Source organism: Lynx rufus, unplaced genomic scaffold (assembly GCF_022079265.1).
Source record: "Lynx rufus isolate CCGP_SWC_20201006 ecotype Redwood Valley unplaced genomic scaffold, mLynRuf1.p SCAF_4, whole genome shotgun sequence".
Classification (NCBI taxonomy): domain Eukaryota; kingdom Metazoa; phylum Chordata; class Mammalia; order Carnivora; family Felidae; genus Lynx; species Lynx rufus.
In genome coordinates, this window is record NW_025814856.1 from 4,532,204 (window position 1) to 4,552,756 (window position 20,553).

General features: G+C 40.6%; 1 protein-coding gene and 1 long non-coding RNA gene across 5 annotated transcripts in view; both read left to right on the forward strand.

Annotated features, from left to right (window-relative positions):
* The window catches only part of LOC124524611 (adhesion G protein-coupled receptor E4-like), a 77,427-nt gene extending 71,193 nt beyond the window's left edge, over window positions 1–6,234 (forward strand). The window contains exon 17 of the mRNA XM_047096947.1: window positions 5,761–6,234. Coding sequence (XP_046952903.1) covers window positions 5,761–5,997 — 237 coding nt within the window. The 3' untranslated portion in view covers window positions 5,998–6,234. The remainder of the gene's footprint in view (window positions 1–5,760) is intronic.
* Window positions 6,235–6,249: 15 nt separating this feature from the next.
* Window positions 6,250–20,463, forward strand: LOC124524612 (uncharacterized). 4 transcript variants are annotated; one of them, XR_006965277.1, is made up of 5 exons: window positions 6,250–7,605; window positions 11,649–11,823; window positions 19,762–19,883; window positions 20,034–20,170; window positions 20,424–20,463. It is a non-coding gene; the product is annotated as an uncharacterized LOC124524612 (long non-coding RNA). The 4 variants fall into 4 exon arrangements; XR_006965279.1 differs by having other exon boundaries at window positions 20,098–20,170; XR_006965280.1 differs by having other exon boundaries at window positions 20,034–20,198; window positions 20,424–20,460.
* The last annotated feature ends 90 nt before the right edge of the window (window positions 20,464–20,553 follow it).

Genomic DNA, 20,553 nt, shown 5'->3' on the forward strand with positions numbered 1-20,553 from the left:
AAGAAAAGCATCCAATTTCCTATTCTGTTTACTTGGGATGTGTTGGAGCGAGACTAGAGGGGATATTGATTTCCCAGGTTGGTTCCTGGCTTAACTTGCCTCTACCCTGCTCAAGGCTGGTTTTCTTAAATGTGAATGTCTTTTCCTTGCACCTGAACAGTGAATGGCTCCCAATTTCCTAGAGAAAGTTGACAAACCTTTTAGCACTCTCTTATTTTAACTTCTGAATATCTGTTTATATTTTATGCATTTATTTTTTATTTAAGTTTTACAATTTTTAAAAATTTTGGGGGCGCCTGGGTGGCTCAGTAGGTTAAGTGTCTGGCTCTATTTCAGCTCAAGTCATGATATTACTGTTGGTGGGGTCGAGCCCCACTTTGGGCTCCACGCTGACAGGAGGGAGTCTGCTTGGGCTCTCTCTCCCTTTCTCTGCCCCCCCCCTCTTTGTCTCAAAATAAATAAATAAACTTAAAAAATACATAGAAATAAAAACATAATTTTTAAAAATTTTTACTTGAGGTATAATTGACACAGAACATTATATTAGTTTCAAGTGTACATCATAATGATTTTATATTTGTCTAGCTCATTTTTAAAACTGTGCATAGTCTATCTTTCATTACCTTTACGATTTTTCTTTGATTACTTTTCATAAGACCTTACTCTCCTGCGAATTTACCTGCTAGCAGTCTTTTCCTCCTCATTCACTTCCTTGCTCCCTCCTTCATTTCTTCCTGTATCCCCTTCTTTCTCTCTCCCTTCCTTCCTTCTTTCTTCCTCTTTTTCTGTCCCTTCCCTTTCCTTCCTTCTCTCCATCCACCCATTCATCCACCCATCCATTCTTCCCTGCATCCATCCATCCACCCATGCCTCTATCCATTCTGCCATCCATCTACTTACCCACTCATCTATCTACTAACCTTCCTGCTTTCTCACCTTCCTTCCTTTTTTCCTTCCCCTCTCCCTTCATTCCTTCCATTGATTCATTGACTTAGCTCGAAAATTTTCAGGAATATAATAATGACTTCACCTTTTCCTAGCTCCAACATAAAGTTAGTTATTTAATATCTTTAATCTGTTCCTTGACTGTAAAATGCCGAAGAAAATTATGCCTATGCTTAAGAGTGGGAGTAAGGATGAAATTATCATTTAAAAGAAAAAATACATTAAACATTAAATAATTATGACTTATGTGAATGGCTCGACAAATTGTCCCAAAAGGCTAAATAAATGGGAGCAAAAATTATTTTTTTCCAATGGTCTAGCATCCTATTCAAAAATGAGCATTAACACAGATGATCCCTTACATCATTTATTTTGCCATCAAATGGGCATCATTGAAACTAGGTGCAGTTTTCTTCTTTATCCCAAGTGCTGTTGCATTTATATCTTATGCTTCTATTGGTCTCCATAATTGATGAGAGCTTTGCATCTGAGGAAAACCTAATGATGAAGGAAAAATTGCATAATTTCTACCTGAACTCCAAGGTAGTAAGTGGTACAACAGGATCCAGGAAGAACACCTCACTCTCCATATCCATTAATTTCGCATTTTACCATGAAAAAGTGTGTGACAACCAGGTGACTCTATTACATCCGGAGGCATTTTGTAATTAAATGAGAATATTTCCATGCCGAAGAATTCACCAGTGAGAAGTCTTTAAAAATGAGGTAGAGGGGCGCCTGGGTGGCTCAGTCGGTTAAGTGGCCGACTTCGGCCCAGGTCATGATCTCGCGGTCCGTGAGTTCGAGCCCCGCGTCGGGCTCTGTGCTGACAGCTCAGAGCCTGGAGCCTGTTTCAGATTCTGTGTCTCCCTCTCTCTGACCCTCCCCTGTTCATGCTTTGTCTCTCTCTGTCTCAAAAATAAATAAACGCTAAAAAAAATAAATAAAAAAAAATTAAAAAAAAATAAAAATGAGGTAGATTCTCACTTGGGGCACCTGAGAAGCTCAGTGAATTAGATGTCTGACTCTTGAATTCAGCTCAGGTCATGATCTCACAGTTTGTGAGATGAAGCCCCAAATCAGGCTCCAAGCTGAGAGGGAGGAGACTCCTTGGGATTCTCTCTCTCCCTCTCTGTCTCTGCCTCTACCCTGCTCATTTGCACTCTTGTGCTCTTTCAAAATAAATAAATAAACTTTTTTTTTTAAAAAAGAGTGTCACTCATCTATGAGACATGGTGTTGCAAAATCCAAAATGAGCCAAAGGTGATGTGGTGCCTTGGAAATTGGGGTACCCATGAGCTGTACTGGGGAGATAACTTCAGAATCAGCCCCTCAACTGTCCTCCAAGGCTCTGGACCGATCTGACTGGTCAAATTGGTCCAAATAAAAGTGGTCAGGTTTTAAGAAGGCACCAATCCAGAGCTAGCACAGGAGATGAGTGACAGTCCTTAGGTATTTTTGAGTTGCTTCTTAAGTGCCACAAGCAGGCATCATACCAGGCACATTTCAATAGAGTTTCTAGATTTCAGAACTTTGCCAAAATTAAAAATGATTCTGCTTTCTTCAAAGGGGTTCTACTTGCTGTGTAACTAATTACCCCCAGAACTTGGCAACTTAAAATGATATGCATTTATTATCTCACTCGGTTCTGGGAGTGAGGAATCCAGAATGGCTTCTTTGGATGGTTCTGGCTCAAGGGTTTTCATCAGGTTGCAGTAAAGATGTTGGCTGGGGTTTGTCACCCGAAAGCTTCACTGAGGCTGAAGGCTTTGTTTTCAAGGTCATTCCCCCACGTGGCTGTTGGCTTGAGGCCTCTTTCTCGCCACCTGGGGCTCTCTGAGAGCTGCCTCAATGTCCTCATGGCATGGCAGCTCGCTTCTGTGAGTGCTCCGTGAGAGACTGTACTTAAGGGAGTAGAATTAGGCTTGGCATTTTGATGGGAGTGCCAAAGAATTGACGGACATTTTTTCTTTTTTTAAAATGTTTATTTATTATTTTGGAGGTGGGGAGGGGCAGAGAGAGAGGGAGAGAGAGAATTCCAAGCAGGCTCCACACTGTCAGCATAGAGCATGACGTAGGGCTCAATCGCACAAACCATGAGATCATGACCTGAGCTGAAATCAAGAGTCAGATGCTTAACCACCTGAGCCACACAGGTGCCCCAAGAATTGATGGATATTTTTTAAACCACTAAAGGGAGATTATAGCTTCTGGAGCTGAACAGTATGCATTCAAGTCCCACCTCCCTTCCCACTCACTTCTTAGGAAAGTTACCAGCCTTCCATGCTGAGTTCAGCCCAGAATGCTGTGGTTCTGCTACTGATAATAGCAACATGCATTGTTGACATGTGGGACAAATAAGTCAATGTATATAAAGCCCTTAAAATACTAACCAACCTCAGCAAATGGTACTGGGAGTATTGGATATCTGCATGCCAAAGAGTGAAGTTGGACACCTACCATATACAACATGAACACAAGATGGATCAAAGACATAATGTAAGACCTAAAACTATAAAACTCCTAGAAGAAACATGGCAGCAGTGCTTGATGACATTGGATTCCACAAGTGTTTCTGGGTATGACCCCAAAAAAACAGGAAACAAAAGTAGAAATAGACAAATGGAGTATATCAAACTAAAAACTTCTGCATGTGAAAGGATACAGTCAATGGAGTGAAAAGGTATCCCAGGGAATGGGAGAAAATACCTGATAATGGATTAGTATCCAGCATACATAGAGAATGTCTACAATTCAACAAGAACAAAATAACTCGATTTAAAAAAAAAAGGGCAAGGAATCTGAATAGACATTTCTCCAAAGATGCTATACAGATGACCAAGAAGCACATGAAAAGATGCTGAATGTTACTAACCATTAGGTAAATGTAAATCAAAACCACAATGAGATATCACCTCACACCCATTAGTATAGATATTATATATAAAAAAAAAAAAAACAGCGTGAGGACATAGAGAAACTGGAACCACTGTGTAGTGCTGGTTAGGAATATAAAATAGCACAGCCACTATGAAAATAGTATGATGGCTCCTCAAAACCTTGAACCTAGTACTACCATATGAAATAATACAGAATAGTATTTCACTTTAAAAAGAAACACAATTTTGATATATGCAACAACATGGATGAACCTTAAGGACACTATGCTAAATGAAATATGCCAAACACAGAAAGACAGTATTTACTTACTGTAATATTCCACCTGCATGAGGTCCCCAGGGTAGTCAAAGTCATAGAAACAGAAAGTATAAGGGTGTGTGCCAGGTGGTACAGGAAGAGAAATGAAGAGTTGTGTTTTAATGGGTATAGAGCTTCAGTTTTACAGAATGGAAAAATTCTAGAGATGGGTTACACAACAATGTGAATATACTTAACATTACTGCACTGTCCACTCAAAAATGGTTGAGATGGTAAATTTTATGTTATGCATTTTTTTTACCATAATAGAAGCTTTTTTTTAAAAAAGTCTGACACATGGTAAGCATCCCCAAACTTTAGATACTGTTACTTTTTAGGCTTGACCTTTGATTTTTTTAAAAAATTCAATTAGATGGGAATTTCAGGACACAAGCAGTGGTGAGCACTTAGAATATATTTTTGCTGCCCTTTTATTTCCTATCAAAGATATTCCTAAGCAGTATTCAGACACCATTCCCTCTTTTCCAGCTCCTGGCTGAACATAGGATATCTTTTTTTTTTTCTTACAAACACCCTTAGACCTAGATTAAGGAGAGAAATAGACTTTGTCTCCAGCATGTAATCAAACTTTGTGGGCATGATTGAATGTGTGAAAGTATTTTGGCCCCGTTTATACCTCCCAGTGGGGCCCATTATAGTAAAGTTGTTCATTATAGTAAAGTTTGATAGGGCAAATCTTTTTATGTGTCATTCAAAGAACAGTCAGCCAACATTTTTGTGTACATACTGTATTTGGGGGGGGTGTTACTTAACCTCTTTGTTTCTCTGTCCCCTAACACATAAATCTGGGACAGTAACAGAACCTACACCACAGATTGCTGTGGGGGTTAACCGAGTTATTCTATGTTGAGTCTGTACAATGGTGCCTGCAAATGTAGATATCTGTCAACGTTATCTGTGGTGGTGATGAGGACAATTACAAGGGACAAAAGAACTATTAGTTGGGAATTCAACAGATATAGTCTCTTCTCCAGGAAATCACATTGCCTTGACATCAAAAATGATCTTTTTCCTTCCTCTTCTCATTTACCTTACAAGTGAGACACGCAGTCAGGTAGGGTGGTTAAGATTCATAAGCATCCACTGGACTGAGAACCATCTGCTCAAAAATGGTTAAGATGGTAAATTTTGTGTTGTGTTCTGTATGTTTTACCACGTTAAAAAAAAAAAAAAGCTGCCTGCATTTAAAAACTGAGATTTTGCACGACAATCCAGATTTCCAGGTTTTTGTATTTTGATTTTTTTTTTTTAAGAATGGAAGCACTGGCGATATTGAGCTCACATTCTTGTGTGGAAACCATTGCTGAGGCTGAAAGTAATGTGGCTTTCCAGACGGGTCACGTGGCACAGTTCCAACCCCTGTTTATTCATTCCCTAACGGTGGCCTGTTTGACAGATACATGCTGCCTGCCTGACCCTCCACAGGCATTTGAGTTTGCCACCATGAGCTGACGTAGAGAAGTATCAGGAGTCAACCTAAGCATCCTGCTCTGCTCAACTGTGTTCTGTTTACCTCGCATCCCCCTTCCCCAGGGAATGGTGGACATTGTTCTCCGTGCACCTATCAGATTCTCCCAACCCTTGTCTCCCCTGCAGGTGCTATGCTCCATCATCGCTGGTGTGCTGCACTCCCTCTACCTGGCCTCCTTCACCTGGATGCCCCTTGAAGGGCTACAGCTTTTCCTAACCGTCAGAAACCTCAAGGTGGCCAACTACATCATTACGGGGAAGTTCAAGAAGTTCATGTATCCTTTTGGCTACGGGGTCCCAGCTCTGATTGTAGCTGTGTCTACAGGTGTTGGACACAGCAGTTATGGGATACATACTAAGTAACCACGGTGTCTTTGTCATGAGGAAGTAATAATATATGTATGAACTCCCATGTATTGAACATCTACTACCTGCTCTGTTGTAGGTGCTGTGGGCACCCCAGGAAGCAAAGCAGACAATAAGCAAATAGACATGGAATATGATATTGGGCTACAATAGGTGCCACCACAGAGAGGCAAACTAGGGAAATGGGAATATATGTGAGCTGATAATTTTAAATAGTGTGGTCAGGGAAACCACTGAGAGGTAAACTTCGTTTGTCATATGTTATTTGACTTTTTAGATGTCTTACTGTATTAATTTCCTATTGCTGTGCTAACAAGTTAGCTCAAACTTGGTGACTTAAAACAACGCAAGTTTATTATCTTATTTTGAATTCTGTAGGTCAGAAGTCCAACCGGGTATCACTTAGCTAAAGTCAAGGTGCCAGCAAAGTGCATTCCTTCTTGAGGTTCTAGGGGCTTTTCCAGCTTCTGGGGGCCACCCACATTCTTCAGCTTATGTCCCCCATCCTCTATCTTCAGAGCCAGCAACATTGCACATCTCTGACCATCCTTCACATCTCTTTCTGACTTTCTTCTGTCTCCCCTTTCCCCTTGTAAGAACATTTGTCATTACATTGGATCCACTCAGGTAACCCAGGATAATCTCCCCCATTCCAAAATCCTTATGTTCAATTATATCTGCAGAGTCCCTTTTGTGTCACAAAGTAGAAATTCACAAGTTCTGAGCATGAGAACATGGATATTTTGGGGGTGGAGAGAGGCTCACATTATCCTATCACACCTACAAATTGACCTTCTTTTTTAATTTCTTCTATCTTGCAAAATTAAATTTAGTAACAAGTGGGCAATCCTGGGTTTAAGGTGTTGATAACTTTTGGAAAAGGAATAACGCACAAGAGTATCCATTGAACTAATCAGTGAACAACTTCCTTTTGAAATACAACTTGAAAAGGCACTGTAATTTATGGATAAAAATTGGAGTTGAAACTAAATATTTTTGTTACCGAAAGCCAAATATACATTTATCCTATTTTTGGTCCATTCCAGTGGTTTTCAACTAGGGGTGATTTCATGCCCCACAGGGGACATTCAGCAGTGTCTGGAGACCTTTTTGGTGGTCACAACTTGAGGGAGGGGGTGGCCAGAGATGCTGTTAAATGTTTTGTGATGCACAGGCCAAACTCACAGTGAAGAACCACGGGCCCAAAATGCCAGTAGAGCCAAGGCAGGGGAGCTCTGGTCTATTCAAAGCCCCTGCTCTGAGTTTGTAACTGAATTCTGATAGTGGAAGGACATGGTGGCATTCATTGAGTCCTCTATGCTTAACTGAATGTCCGGGGTTACAATGCCCAGAAGGTAAGTCTTCCATGAATGCTAATCATTGTTAATTTTTTCTCAGTGTTAATGGTTGTCACCTATTATATTATTTGTTTCCCCCTGACCCAGTTGCTGTACCCATTTTTCCCACAATGTTTTAGTTTAGGGAAAGGTTTTTTAAGTGCATTTTCTTCTTTTTATGAAGAGCTGGAAAGTTGTTTATTCTCTTTTTCAGCTGCTGGATCAGCTTCCTTTGAGCCTCATGGGGCCTGTTTTTGTTATTATTTTGGTGGGTTTATAATTTTTGTCATTACTTTGAATGTAGAAAATATGTTTCACTGATGTGACAAAGGGATAATTTGATAATGACCTGTTTAAATTTTCTCTAGAGTCCTTGAACTTAAGGCAGAACATGCCAAGAGATTGTAGACCCTTTTCTTGTGGAAAGAGTAACATCTGAGTTGAAACTGAGACATCACATGAAATAAAGTTTCTGATGTTTATCTTGCCTGCACCACTGATGATGTGGCTTTTTAAAAAATATTTGGCCAAGTCAGTTGGAGAAAGACAGATATCATATGTTTTCACTCATGTGGATCTTGAGAAACTTAACAAGACTATAGGGGAAGGGAAGGGGAAAAAAATAGTTACAGAGAGGGAGGGAGGCAAACCATAAGAGACTCTTAAATACAGAGAACAAACCGAGGGTTGAGGAGGGATGGGGGAGAGGGGAAAGTGAGTGATGGGTATTGAGGAGGGCACTTGTTGGAATGAGCACTGGGTATCGTATGTAAGCATGGTAATCTACCCCAAAAACCAAGAGCACATTTTACACTATATGTTAGCCAATTTGACAATAATTATATTTACAAAAATAAAAATAAATATTTTTTTAAAGTTCAAAACCAAAAGAAATAATTTTGGCCAAGGTCAATCACCTTTTTGAAATTATAATGAGAATATTTAACATGAGCTCTATTCCTGTTAGTAAAAGTTTAGGTGTAAAATGCAGTGTTGTCGGCCATAGGCATGATGTCATACAGCAGAGGTCTAGAACATAATCACCTTGCATGACCCAAACTTTATACCTCCTGAATCATAACTCCTGATAGCCTCTCTCCCCCTCACCATCTCCTGAGACCACCATCCTACTTTCCACTTCTATGAATTTGACTTGACTTTGACTGTTTTAGGTACCTCATGTAAGTGGAATCATACTGTATTTGTCCTTCTGTGACTGGCTTAGTTCACTTAGTGTAACGTCCTCAAGGTTAATCCATGTGGTCACATATTGTAGGGTTTCCCTCTCTTAGGGCTAAATAATATTCCACTGTGTCCATCTGATTATCCAACTAGCTATTTCTATCATAAATTATTTATCCATTCATCTGTTAACGGACACTTAGATTGTTTGCACATCTTGGCTATTGTGAATAATGCTGCAATGAATGTAGGAGTGTCGTAGACTCTGGGTCTGGAGTTCTCTCCTGTCCAGCAATGCAGGATTGAAATGCAAGAGAGGCTTATGTCTGGGAGGAGACAAGAGCTCTGAGTAAGGGTCCTTGCTCCATTTTTATTAGGATCAGAAGGCTTATAAGCACAAAAAGACAATGAAACTGTGAACATTAACTCATGGGCATGGGGGAAAGGGGATTTTGAAGATATGTGGTGTTAGACGGTTGGGTTAATACAGAACAAACTCCTGGCCCCGGGGGGATGGTTGTTTACAGCAGACATGAGGCCCCACCTTTGTTTACCTAAACTTGCCTAGGGGATAATAAAGAGCATGCTACCTCAGGGTCAACAAGGCATCTTTCTTTTGTTAATTAGCTCAGGCTCTGGGAGACTTTGCTGCTGATCTAAAGTCCTTTTTCCCATTTTCGTCCTTCCTTCCTGTAAAAGCAGCTTTCTGCTATTGTACTAAGCTGGGGGGCGTTTCTGCCCTGAATACCTAATCTTGTTTACCTCATTTTGGATGCTTCCATCCTGAGATTTCTTATTCCTGTACCTTTGTGTCCTATACTGGGGGCCTTTGCCCTGTTTACCTAACCTTGTTTACCTGATCTTGGATGCATGCATCCTGTGACTTTCTACTTCTTTATGCCTTGTTAATCCATCAGTGCAAGTTCAGGGAATTCCTGTTATTCCCCACATAGGAGTATGTGTATCTCTTTGAGATTCAGATTTCAATTCTTTAGGATAAGTACCCAGAAGTGGGATTGTTGGATCATATGTCAGTTATATTCTTAGTATGTTGAAGAAGCTCCATATTGTTTTCCACAGCAGCTACACCAACGTATTTCTACCAACAGCACACAGCATTCCAATTTCTCCACATGCTTCCCAACACTTGTTATCTTTTTCATTTTCAAATAACTTAAAATTCACAAGAAGTTGTAAAAATAGTACAGAGTCCCACATACCCTTCACTCAGCTTTCCCTAAAGATATTAGGTTTTTTTTTAATGTTTATTTATTTTTGGGAGAGAGAGAGAGAGACAGAGAGCAAGTGGGGAGGGGCAGAGAGAGAAGGAGACACAGAACTCAAAGCAAGCTCCAGGCTCTGACCTGTCCACACAGAGCCCGATGTGGGGCTCCCAATCCATGAACTGGGAGATCATGACCTGAGCTGATGTTGAACGTTTATCTGACTGAGCCACCCATGTGCCCCAAGATGTTGAAAAACATTTAATACATGATTTTAAAATACGATTATACAAAAGGCATGCCAATGGGGGAGGAAACAAAACCCTCAAAACCTTAGAGAAGATAAGCACCAAAATGGAAATAGTGCTTATCTCTGTGTGTGAATTTCTTCTCTGGAATTTCAGATAAGTTCTGTTTGTTTTTCTGCATTTTCCTAATTTTGGATAATGACCATATGTTGCTTCTCTGATCAGAAAAAAAAAAAAAATGGAAGCTAATTTTTAAAAAATCAAGGTGTATACCCACTGAGTTTTAGAAATCCTAAACATATTTTATAAGTTTTGAGAATGAATACCTGTCATTTCCTATTAATTAAAAATATTGGGGGGGGCGCCTGGGTGGCTCAGTCGGTTAAGCGTCCGACTTCAGCTCAGGTCATGATTTCCTGGTTTGTGTGTTCTAGTCCCACGCTGGGCTCTGTGTTGACAGCTCAGAGCCTGGAGCTTGCTTCAGATTTTGTGTCTCCCTCTCTCTGCCCCTCCCCTGCTTGTGCTCTGTCTCTCTCTGTGTCTCAAAAATAAACATTAAAAAAAAATTTTTTTTTAAGGTGATCCTCCCCCAATGTCAGGAATGCCAAGGCTGAGAAACCCTGAGTTAGGAGAATAATGCTTTTTCAGTTTTGCCATTTTTATAATTTGGGGAATTTATATGGTCCAGGTGAAAATGAAAATTTATCCAGTATATGAACCTCTAAGGATGTATTTCTGCTAGGAATCATTTTCAGTACTTAATAGTATGAAATGTATATTGTACTTAATATTGTATTAACTTATTGTTTTACACAGGTGTCATTTAGGTATGTAGGAAGAACAATAGATTGGGAGATAGCTGCCATTGAAAAGATAATGTTATAATCACAGACCCCAAAAGGAAGGGAATGCTGTGTCAGGAGTGGGGAGATATCCTGGGGGAAACACCGGAGTTGGCTAGCAGGCAGAGGCACAGGGGAAATTGTAGGCAAGCGCCTTTATTGTGGGGTGTGTGGAAAGGAGGTGAGGCAGGGTACACAGGTTTAGGATGGACTAGTTTGAATAGCCAGTGGGCTCCTGGGTATAGGGGCTGTCCTGGGTTGTCTGGTACCTGGTCCTGAGGTAGTTAAGGCAGGTGGATAGTGGCCTAGAGTGTGAGAGCCCCATAAAGGAGGTGGTTGAGGGTGTGGGCCCTGGGTTGGTTGGTTTGCATTTGAAAGGTACACTCTAAGAATTGACTAACCGCATAAGGGGCAGTCCCTCCACAGGGTCAGTAGGATTCCAGTTGTGACAGCAACTGAATACAGATAATAAAAAAACATAGTTAATACACTCATAGTATATAATTATAATAAATGCCATTATGTTAATATTATGAATGTTGGAACATTTCCCATTTCATTATACCAAACATAAATTACTTTTTGTGTGTATGTATTACTTTCTATAAATAATTACATGGCATAAATTATATCACAGTCACATTATACGATGCTAGCATTACATATCAGTGATCCCTTTAACACTCCTGCCAGAGGTTACCATGTTTAACGGTCTGACATTCTTAGTCCCAAGCCTTGAAGCAAGAGTAAATATGTGATAGAAAGCGTTGCCGTGAGCCATAGAGCTGACGTTGTTCTGCTTCTTGGTTTTGGCAGGATGCTGACGTTCAAAGCCGTTGCTCAGGTTTTCATTCTGGGCTCTTCTTGGGGCCTTGGCTTCTTTCTGGTGGAAGGAATGCTGGACCGTGTCAGGTTGGTGATGACCTTCGCCATCATCAGCATCCTCCAGGGCGTCCATGTCTACTTGGTCCACTGCCTTCTGAATCACAAGGTAAACCAGTGTCTCCTCCCCATGTTCCATGGCCCCTTGGTGTCGCATGTTTTACTATTTTCTGTCTCCTGGGCTTCTCCATTGCTTGCATGGTGGTGTATATGTGTGTGCACGGGGCTCTTTCTTCCATATCATAATGTTTGTCCCAGAGACCACCTTTTCAGGATTTATCTTTCTTGCTTCCAATCATTTGAATTTGCACTGAAGCAGCAGAAACTGGATAGAGCCATACAAGGTCCACATTATCTGACAATGAGAAAAAAAAATCACAAATGAGGAAAACATACTAAATTCTGGGGCAGGGTGGGGGAAGCCTTGCTTAGGACTTAACTAGGCAAAATCCCTATGCTATGAAAACAAGTCTGAGTTGTTATATTTGAAACTGAGTTTATAATTGTAAATGCGGGCTACTTCTTAGAATGAAAAAAGAATCAAATGTTGGTTTTTAGAGGGACATTATTTTATGCGTTATGATGTGGTAGCTACGATATAATGATTTTTATGTGATGCTCGACTTTTGCAAACTGCAGCTTCACATAAATTATCTGGGGATTTATTAATTTCCCAAGGATCTCTGAATCTTTTTTTTATTTAACTTTATTTTTTATTTTTTAAAATTTACATCCAAATTATTTAGTATATAGTGAAGCAATGATTTCAGTAGATTCCTTAATGCCCCTTACCCATTTAGCCCATCCCCCCTCCCACAACCCCTCCAGTAACCCTGTTTGTTCTCCATATTTATGAGTCTCTTTTGTCCTCCTCCCTGTTTTTATATTATTTTTGTTTCCCTTCCCTTATGTTCATCTGTTTTGTCTCTTAAAGTCCTCATATAAGTGAAGTCATATGATTTTTGTCTTTCTCTGACTTATTTCACTTAGCATAATCCCCTCCAGTTCCATCCACGTAGTTGCAAATGGCAAGATTTCATTCTTTTTGATTGCCGAGGAATACTCCATTGTGTGTATGTATGTGTGTGTGTATACACACACACACACACACACACACACACACACCACAACTTCTTTATCCATTCATCCATCGATGGACATTTGGGCTCTTTCCATACTTTGACTATTGTTGATAGTGCTGCTATAAACTTGGGGTGCATGTGTCCCTTCAAAACAGCACACCTGTATCCCTTGGATAAATGCCTAGTAGTGCAATTGCTAGGTCGTAGGGTAATTCTATTTTTAGTTTTTTGAGGAACCTCCATACTGTTTTCCAGAGTGGCTGCACCAGCTTGCATTCCCACCAACAATGCAAAAGAGCTCCTCTCTCTCCGCATCCTCACCAACATCTGTTGTTGCCCGAGTTGTTAATGTTAGCCATTCTGACAGGTGTAAGGTGGTATCTCATTGTGGTTTTGATGTGTATTTCCCTGATGATGAGTGATGTTGAGCATTTTTTCATGTGTCGGTTGGCCATCTGGATGTCTTCTTTGGAGAAGTGTCTATTCATGTCTTTTGCCCATTTCTTCACTGGATTATTTGTTTTTTGGGTGTTGAGTTTGATAAGTTCTTTGTAGATTTTGGATACTAACCCTTTATCTGATATGTCATTTGCAAATATCTTCTCCCATTCTGTCAGTTGCCTTTTAGTTTTGTTGATTGTTTCCTATGCTGTGCAGAAGCTTTTTATTTTGATGAGGTCCCGGTAGTTCATTTGTGCTTTTGTTTCCCTTGCCTCCAGAGACGTGTTGAGTAAGAAATTGCTGCAGGCAAGGTCAAAGAGGTTTTTGCCTGCTTTCTCCTCAAGGATTTTGATGGCTTCCTTTCTTACATTGAGGTCTTTCATCCATTTTGAGTTTATTTTTGTTATGATGTAAGAAAGTGGTCCAGGTTCATTCTTCTGCATGTCGCTATCCAGTTTTCCCAGCACCACTTGCTAAAGAGACTGTCTTTGTTCCATTGGATATTCTTTCCTGCTTTGTCAAAGATTAGTTGCCCATACATTTGAGGGTCCATTTCTGGGTTCTCTATTCTGTTCCATTGATCTGACTGTTCTTGTGCCAGTACCATACTGTCTTGATGATTACAGCTTTGTAGTATAGCTTGAAGTCTGGGATTGTGATGCCTCCAGCTTTGGTTTTCTTTTTCGAGATTGCTTTCGCTATTCAGGGTCTTTTCTGGTTCCATACAAATTTTAGAATTATTTGTTCTAGCTCTGTGAAGAATGCTGGTGTTACTTTGATAGGGATCATGTTAAATATGTAGATTGCTTTGGGTAGTATCGACATTTTAACAATATTTGTTCTTCCTATCCAGGAGCATGGAATCTTTTTCCATTTGTGTCTTCTTCAATTTCTTTCATAAGCTTTCTATAGTTTTCAGTGTATAGATTTTTCACCTCTTCGGTTAGATTTATTCCTAGGTATTTTATGGGTTTTGGTGCAACTGTAAATGGGATCGATTCCTTGATTTCTCTTTCTGTCACTTCATTGTTGGTGTATAGGAATGCAACTGATTTCTCTGCATTGATTTTATATCCTGCGACTTTGCTGAATTCATGAATCAGTTCTAGAAGTTTTTGGTGGAATCTTTTGGGTTTTCCATATAGAGTATCATGTCATCTGCAAAGGGTGAAAGTTTGACCTCCTCCTGGCTGATTTGGATGCCTTTTATTTCTCCATGTTCTCTGATTACTGAGGCTAAGACTTCCAATACTATTTTGAATAACAGTGGCTAGAATGGACATCCCTGTCTTGTTCCTGACCTTAGGGGGAAAGCTCTCAGTTTTTCCCCATTGAGGATGATATTAGCGTTGGGTCATTCATATATGGCTTTTATGATCTCAAGGTATGATCCTTCTATCCCTACTATCTTGAGGGTTTTTATCAAGAAAGCATGCTGTATTTTGTCAAATGCTTTCTCTGCATCTATTGAGGGGATCATATGGTTCTTGTCCTTTCTTTTATTGATGTGATGAATCATGTAATTGTTTTGTGGATATTGAACCAGCCCTGCATCCTAGTTATAAATCCCACTTGGTCGTGGTGAATAATTCTTTTAATGTATTCTTGGATCTGGTTGGCTAGTATATTGTTGAGGATTTTTGCATCCATGTTCATCAGGGAAATTGGCCTATAGTTCTCCTTTTTAGTGGGATCTCTGGTTTTCGAATGAAGGTAATGCTGGCCTCATAGAAAGAGTTTGGAAGTTCTCCTTCCATTTCTATTTTTTGGAACCGTTTCAAGAGAATAGGTGTTAAATCTTCCTTAAATGTTTGGTAGAATTCCTCTGGAAAGCCATCTGGCCCTGGACTCTTGTTTTTTGGCAGATTTTTTATTACTAATTCGATTTCCTTTTCGTTATGGGTCTGTTCAAATTTTCTATTTCTTTCTGCTTCAGTTTTGGTAGTGTATATGTTCCAGGAATTTGTCCATTTCTTCCAGGTTGCCCATTTTACTGGCATATAATTGCTCATAATATTCTTATTATTGTTTTTATTTCTGTTGTGTTGGTTGTGATTTCTCCTCTTTCATTCTTGATTTTACTTATTTGGGTCTTTTCCTTTTTCTTCTTGGTCAAACTGGCTAGTGGTTTATCAATTTTCTTAATTCTTTCAAAGAACCAGCTTCTGGTTTCATTGATCTGTTCTACTTTTTTTTGTTTGTTTGTTTCGATAGCATTAATTTCTGTTCTCATCTTTATTATTTCCTGTCTTCTGCTGGTTTTGGGTTTTATTTGCTGTCCTTTTTCCAGCTCCTTAAGGTGTAAGGTTAGGTTGTGTATCTGAGATCTTTCTTCCTTCTTTAGGATGACCTGGATTGCTATATACTTTCCTCTTATGACTGCCTTTGCTGCATCCCAGAGGTTTTGGGTTGTGGTGCTATCATTTTCATTGACTTCCATAAACTTGTTAATTTCTTCTTTAACTGGTTGGTTAGCCCATTCATTCTTTAGTAGGACGTTCTTCAGTCTCCAAGTATTTACCTTTCCAAAATTTCTCTTGTTGTTGATTTCAAGTTTCCTAGCCTTGTGGTCTGAAAATATGCATGGTATGACCTTGATCTTTTTGTACTTGTTGAGGGTTGATTTGTGTCCCAGTATGTGATCTATGCTGGAGAACATTCCATGTGCACTGGAGAAGCATGTATATTCTGCTGCTTTAGGATGAAATGTTCTGAATATATCCGTTAAGTCCATTTGGTCCAGTGTGTCATTCAAAACCATGTTCCCTTGTTGATTTCTCTTTAGATGATCTGTCCATTGCTGTGAGTGGGGTGTTGAAGTCCCCTACTATTATGGTATTATTATCAATGAGTTTCTTTATGTTTATGATTAATTGATTTATATATTTGGGTTTTCCACATTTGGAGCATAAATGTTTACAATTGTTATGTCTTCTTGATGGGATAACCCCTTAATTATGATATAATTCCCTTCTTCACCTCTTGTTACAGTCTTTATTTTCAAGTCTAGATTGTCTGATGTAAGTATGGCTACTCCGGCTTTCTTTCGTTGACCATTAGCATGATAGATGGTTCTCCATCCCCTTACTTTCAATCTGAAGTGTCTTTAGGTCTAAACTGGGTCTCTTGTAAACAGCATATAGATGGATCTTGTTTTCTTTTATTTTTAGATATTTTTTAATGTTTTATTTTTTTGAGAGAAAGAGGGAGAATGAGTGGGGGAGGAGCAGAGAGAGAGGGAGACACAGAATCTGAAGCAGGCTCCTGGTTCTGAGCTGTCAGCACAGAGCCCTATGTGGGGCTTGAACTTATGAACCATGAGACCATGACCTGAGCCAAAGTTAGAAGCTTAACCAACTGAGCCACCCAGGCACCCAGATGGATCTTGTTTTCTTATCCATTCAATTATCCTATTCTTTTGATTGGAATATTTAGTCCATTAATGTTTAGAGTGAGTACTGAAAAGAAATGAATGTATTGCCATTATGTTGCCTGTAGAGTTGGAGTTTCTGATAGTGTTCTCTGGTCCTTTCTAATCTTTGTTGCTTTTGGTCTTTTTTTTTCCCATCTTTTCTCCCTCAGAGAGTCCCCCTTAAAATTTCTTGCAGGGCTGGTTTAATGGTCATGAACTCCTTTAATTTTTGTTTGGGAAACTTTTTATCTCTCCTATTTTGAATGACAGCCTTGCTGGATAAAGAATTCTTGGCTGCATATTTTTCTGAGTCAGCACACTGAATATGTCTCGTCACTGCTTTCTGGCCTGCCAATTTTCTGTGGATAGGTCTGCTGCAAACCTGATCTGTCTTCCCTTGTAGGTTAGGGACTTTTTTCCCTTGCTGTTTTCATGATTCTCTCCTTGCCTGAGTAGTTTGTGAATTTGACTATGATCTGCCTTGTTGATGGTCGATTTTTGTTGAATCTAATGGGAGTCCTCTGTGCTTCCTGGATTTTGATGTCTGTGTCTTTCCCCAGGTTAGGAAATTTTTCCACTATGATTTGCTCGCATAACCCTTCTACCCCTATTTCTCTCTCTTCCTCTTCTGGGACCCCTATGATTCTGATGTTGTTCCTTTTTCATGAGTCACTGATTTCTGTAATTCTTAAATCGTGCTCTTTTGCCTTAGTCTCCCTCTTTTTTTTCCTGCTTCATTATTCTCCATAAGTTTGTCCTCCAGATCGCTGATTCTCTGCTCTGCCTCATCCATCCTTGCTGCCGTGGCATTCATTCAAGATTTCAGCTTAGTTATGCCATTTTTTATTTCATCCTGACTAGCTTTTATCTCGGCAGAAAGGGATTTTAATGTTTTCAACCCCAGCTAGTATTCTTATTACTATGATTCTAAATTCTGGTTCAGACATCTTGCTTTTAGCTGTATTGATTAAGTCCCTGGCTGTCATTTCTTCCTGTTCTTTCTTTTGGGGTGAATTCCTTCGTTTCATCATTTTTAAGGAAGAAACAGAAAAAAATTAAAATTAACAAATTAAAAACAACACGAAAAAGTCAAATAAAGGATGCTAGATCCTAGGTGTGTTCTGGTTTGTTTTTGAAAGGAGGTTGATAGATTAGAGAAAAAAAGAGAAAGATAAAAAAGAAAAAAGGAAACTGTTGGAAATTTGAAAAAATGAATACAATGAAATAGAATAAAATGAAATAATGGAAGTAAAAAAATAGCATTTGAAAAGTTTACAAAAAAAATAAAAAATATAGTAGAAAAAATTAAAGACGTATTTAATAGAAATGAAAAATAGAGATAATTTGTTTCTGTTTCTGTATTCAAGAATCAGAAAAAAAATTGAATAGATGGACCAGCAAACAGACTGAAGTACGATTGAAATCACATCGTTTTCCCCTAGAAGTTGGACTATGTAGCACTTTATAGTCCATAAACTATGCAGGCAGAGAGACTTGTGTTCCTGAAGAGCAAGATTGGCCCAGTTGGGCGGGCTTAGTGTAACAGCTATTCTCCACTAGATGGCGCTGCTTAGCTTACTGGGTGGACTGTTGTAGCGTGTGTAGGTGTGTATGCACATGCGTGGAAGGAGTGAAAATGGCATCACCCAGCTACCCAGTCTCTAGTATCGGAACTCTGGTCTCCCTGATCAGCTATCATGCACCACTCCTTTGTCTCCAGCTTCCATGCACTCCCCACTTCTGCACTGTCTGTGACCAAGCCAACAGGCTGCAGGTGGCAGCTCCCTGCTGAGTTTTATCTCAGATGAGGCTGTTTCCCAACCCCTCACTTCTGAGGGACCGTGGTGTTGACCTGTTCTGACCCCTGCAGGAGGATCTCACCAAGCAATGGCCGGGTGTCGGCCACACCCAGGAACATTCACAAGACCGTGCTTCTCTTGATGCCCAGAGACCGTGGCTGGGTGCCAGCCTGCCCCCCCCCCAAAAGTTCATGCAATCTTGTAGCAGCAGCATTTCAGGGATTATGGAAAATCACAACATCTGGCACCAGGCTTCAACCTTAACATCCTTGTTCCACCACCAGCAAATGTGGCTGTTCTCCGGGGTCTGCTGGGACCTTTGCCTGTGGGGTGGCCACACAGCCTCTACCAAATTTCCCCCCTGTAGGGGGACTGCCTCTTCCCATGTGGCCTAAGGACCTCACTCTCTCCTCCTGGGGATTCGCCCTACCCACCCGAGCACTGCCAGGTAAAGAGCTGCAGAGTTTCAGATTCTGTGCTCCCCCTGTTCATAGAGTCTTCATGGAATTTAAAACCTCTCCTTCTCCCTTTTTTGTTCAGTCCCTTGCATACTTTTTCTTTTCTCTCCAGCTGCTTGGGGGGGGGGATGCTTTCCATTCTCTCCTCCTGTCTCCATCCTCTCTCCACAAGCAAAAACAGCTCCCTGCCCTCTGCAGCTTTCTCCCCCAGTTCACCTCTCCATGCTATGTACCTGCTGAGTCCTCTGGTTTGGGCTGTTAATCCTCAAATCAGTTTACTAGGTGTGCAGGATGGTTTAGTGTTGATCTGGCTGCATTTCAGGGACGCGAGACACACACACACAAAAACCTTCCATGCTGTTGTACCATCTTGGTCCCTCCCTGTGTTTTCTTTTATCTCATTAATTTTCCTTAAAGCAGCTATTTTGAATTCTTCTCCAGGTAAATCCCTTGAGAATAGTATTGGTTGTTGGAATATTATTGGTAGGATTTGGTGGAGTCATGTTTCCTTATTGTTTTCATGTTTCTTTGAAGTTTTTCCTTGCTGCCTTTGCATATGAAGTGTAGTTACCTCCTGTGGTTTTTACTAACTGCCTCCAGGGAGAAATACCTCCTGTCAGCCCAGCTAGAGATCGAGGCTTCCTCAGATCTTCTGGGGTCATGCCAGTTCCATGCCTCTTGCTCCCTCTTGTGGCACAATTCTTATATTTGTGTGCTTTGTCCCTACCCTGCCAGGCACCAGACCAAGTGCTAACAGACTCTGGTCTTGCTTTTCCCAAAGGTAACACTACCTGCTGCTGCTAAAATTGTAGTCTCTCCCTGTCTGCCAGAGATTACTCTCACTGCTCTCTTCAGAAGCAGGCAAAGGGAGCTGACCACGGAATGGAGCAGTGAGGGTGAGGAATACAGAATACTGGTCGTGTCTGTGGGCCACCCAGTGACTCCTGAGTGGACTTCTTGATGGTTTCCACAACACAGTGAGTAGGAGCTGTGTCCCCCTCATGTATTCTGAGATTCCTTTCTGCCATTCTGTCAAGCTCTTCCCACTCCCCTACACCCTACCCCAATCCTGGAACTCCTGATTTGGTACCCTCAGTACTTTTTCTTTTCTAATGGGGCACTTGTAGAAATCTGGACTTCCATGAAGGCTCTCTCATACATGGGTGGTTGTCTAAGTCCGTGTTTTCCAAGGTCTCCTGGACCATGGCTAAAAGGGACTGCAGCAAGTTAATGGGCCACTGCAAGGACCACAGCTGGGACCACGGTATGTCTGTCTGTTACCCAATGCAAAGGTGAGTGAGACGCCTCACAGATTCCCCTGGCATATGGTGCTGGACCCCCCCAGCTCCTACAAGCTACTTTTGTTAATGAATGGATGCTGGATTTGTGTTGGGGGAGGGGGCTGGGGTGCAGGAAGAGGAGAAAAAACAAGGGTCTTATGCCACCATGATGCTGACATACAGCAGTTTATTTCTTTTTATTTAAAAAAATTTTTTTAATGTTTATTTTTGAGACAGACACAGAGCATGAGCAGGGGAGGGGCAGAGAGAGAGGGAGACAGAATCCGAAGAAGGTTCCAGTCTCTGAGCTGTCAGCACAGAACCCGGTGTGGGGCTCAAACTCACGGACCACGAGATCACGACCTGA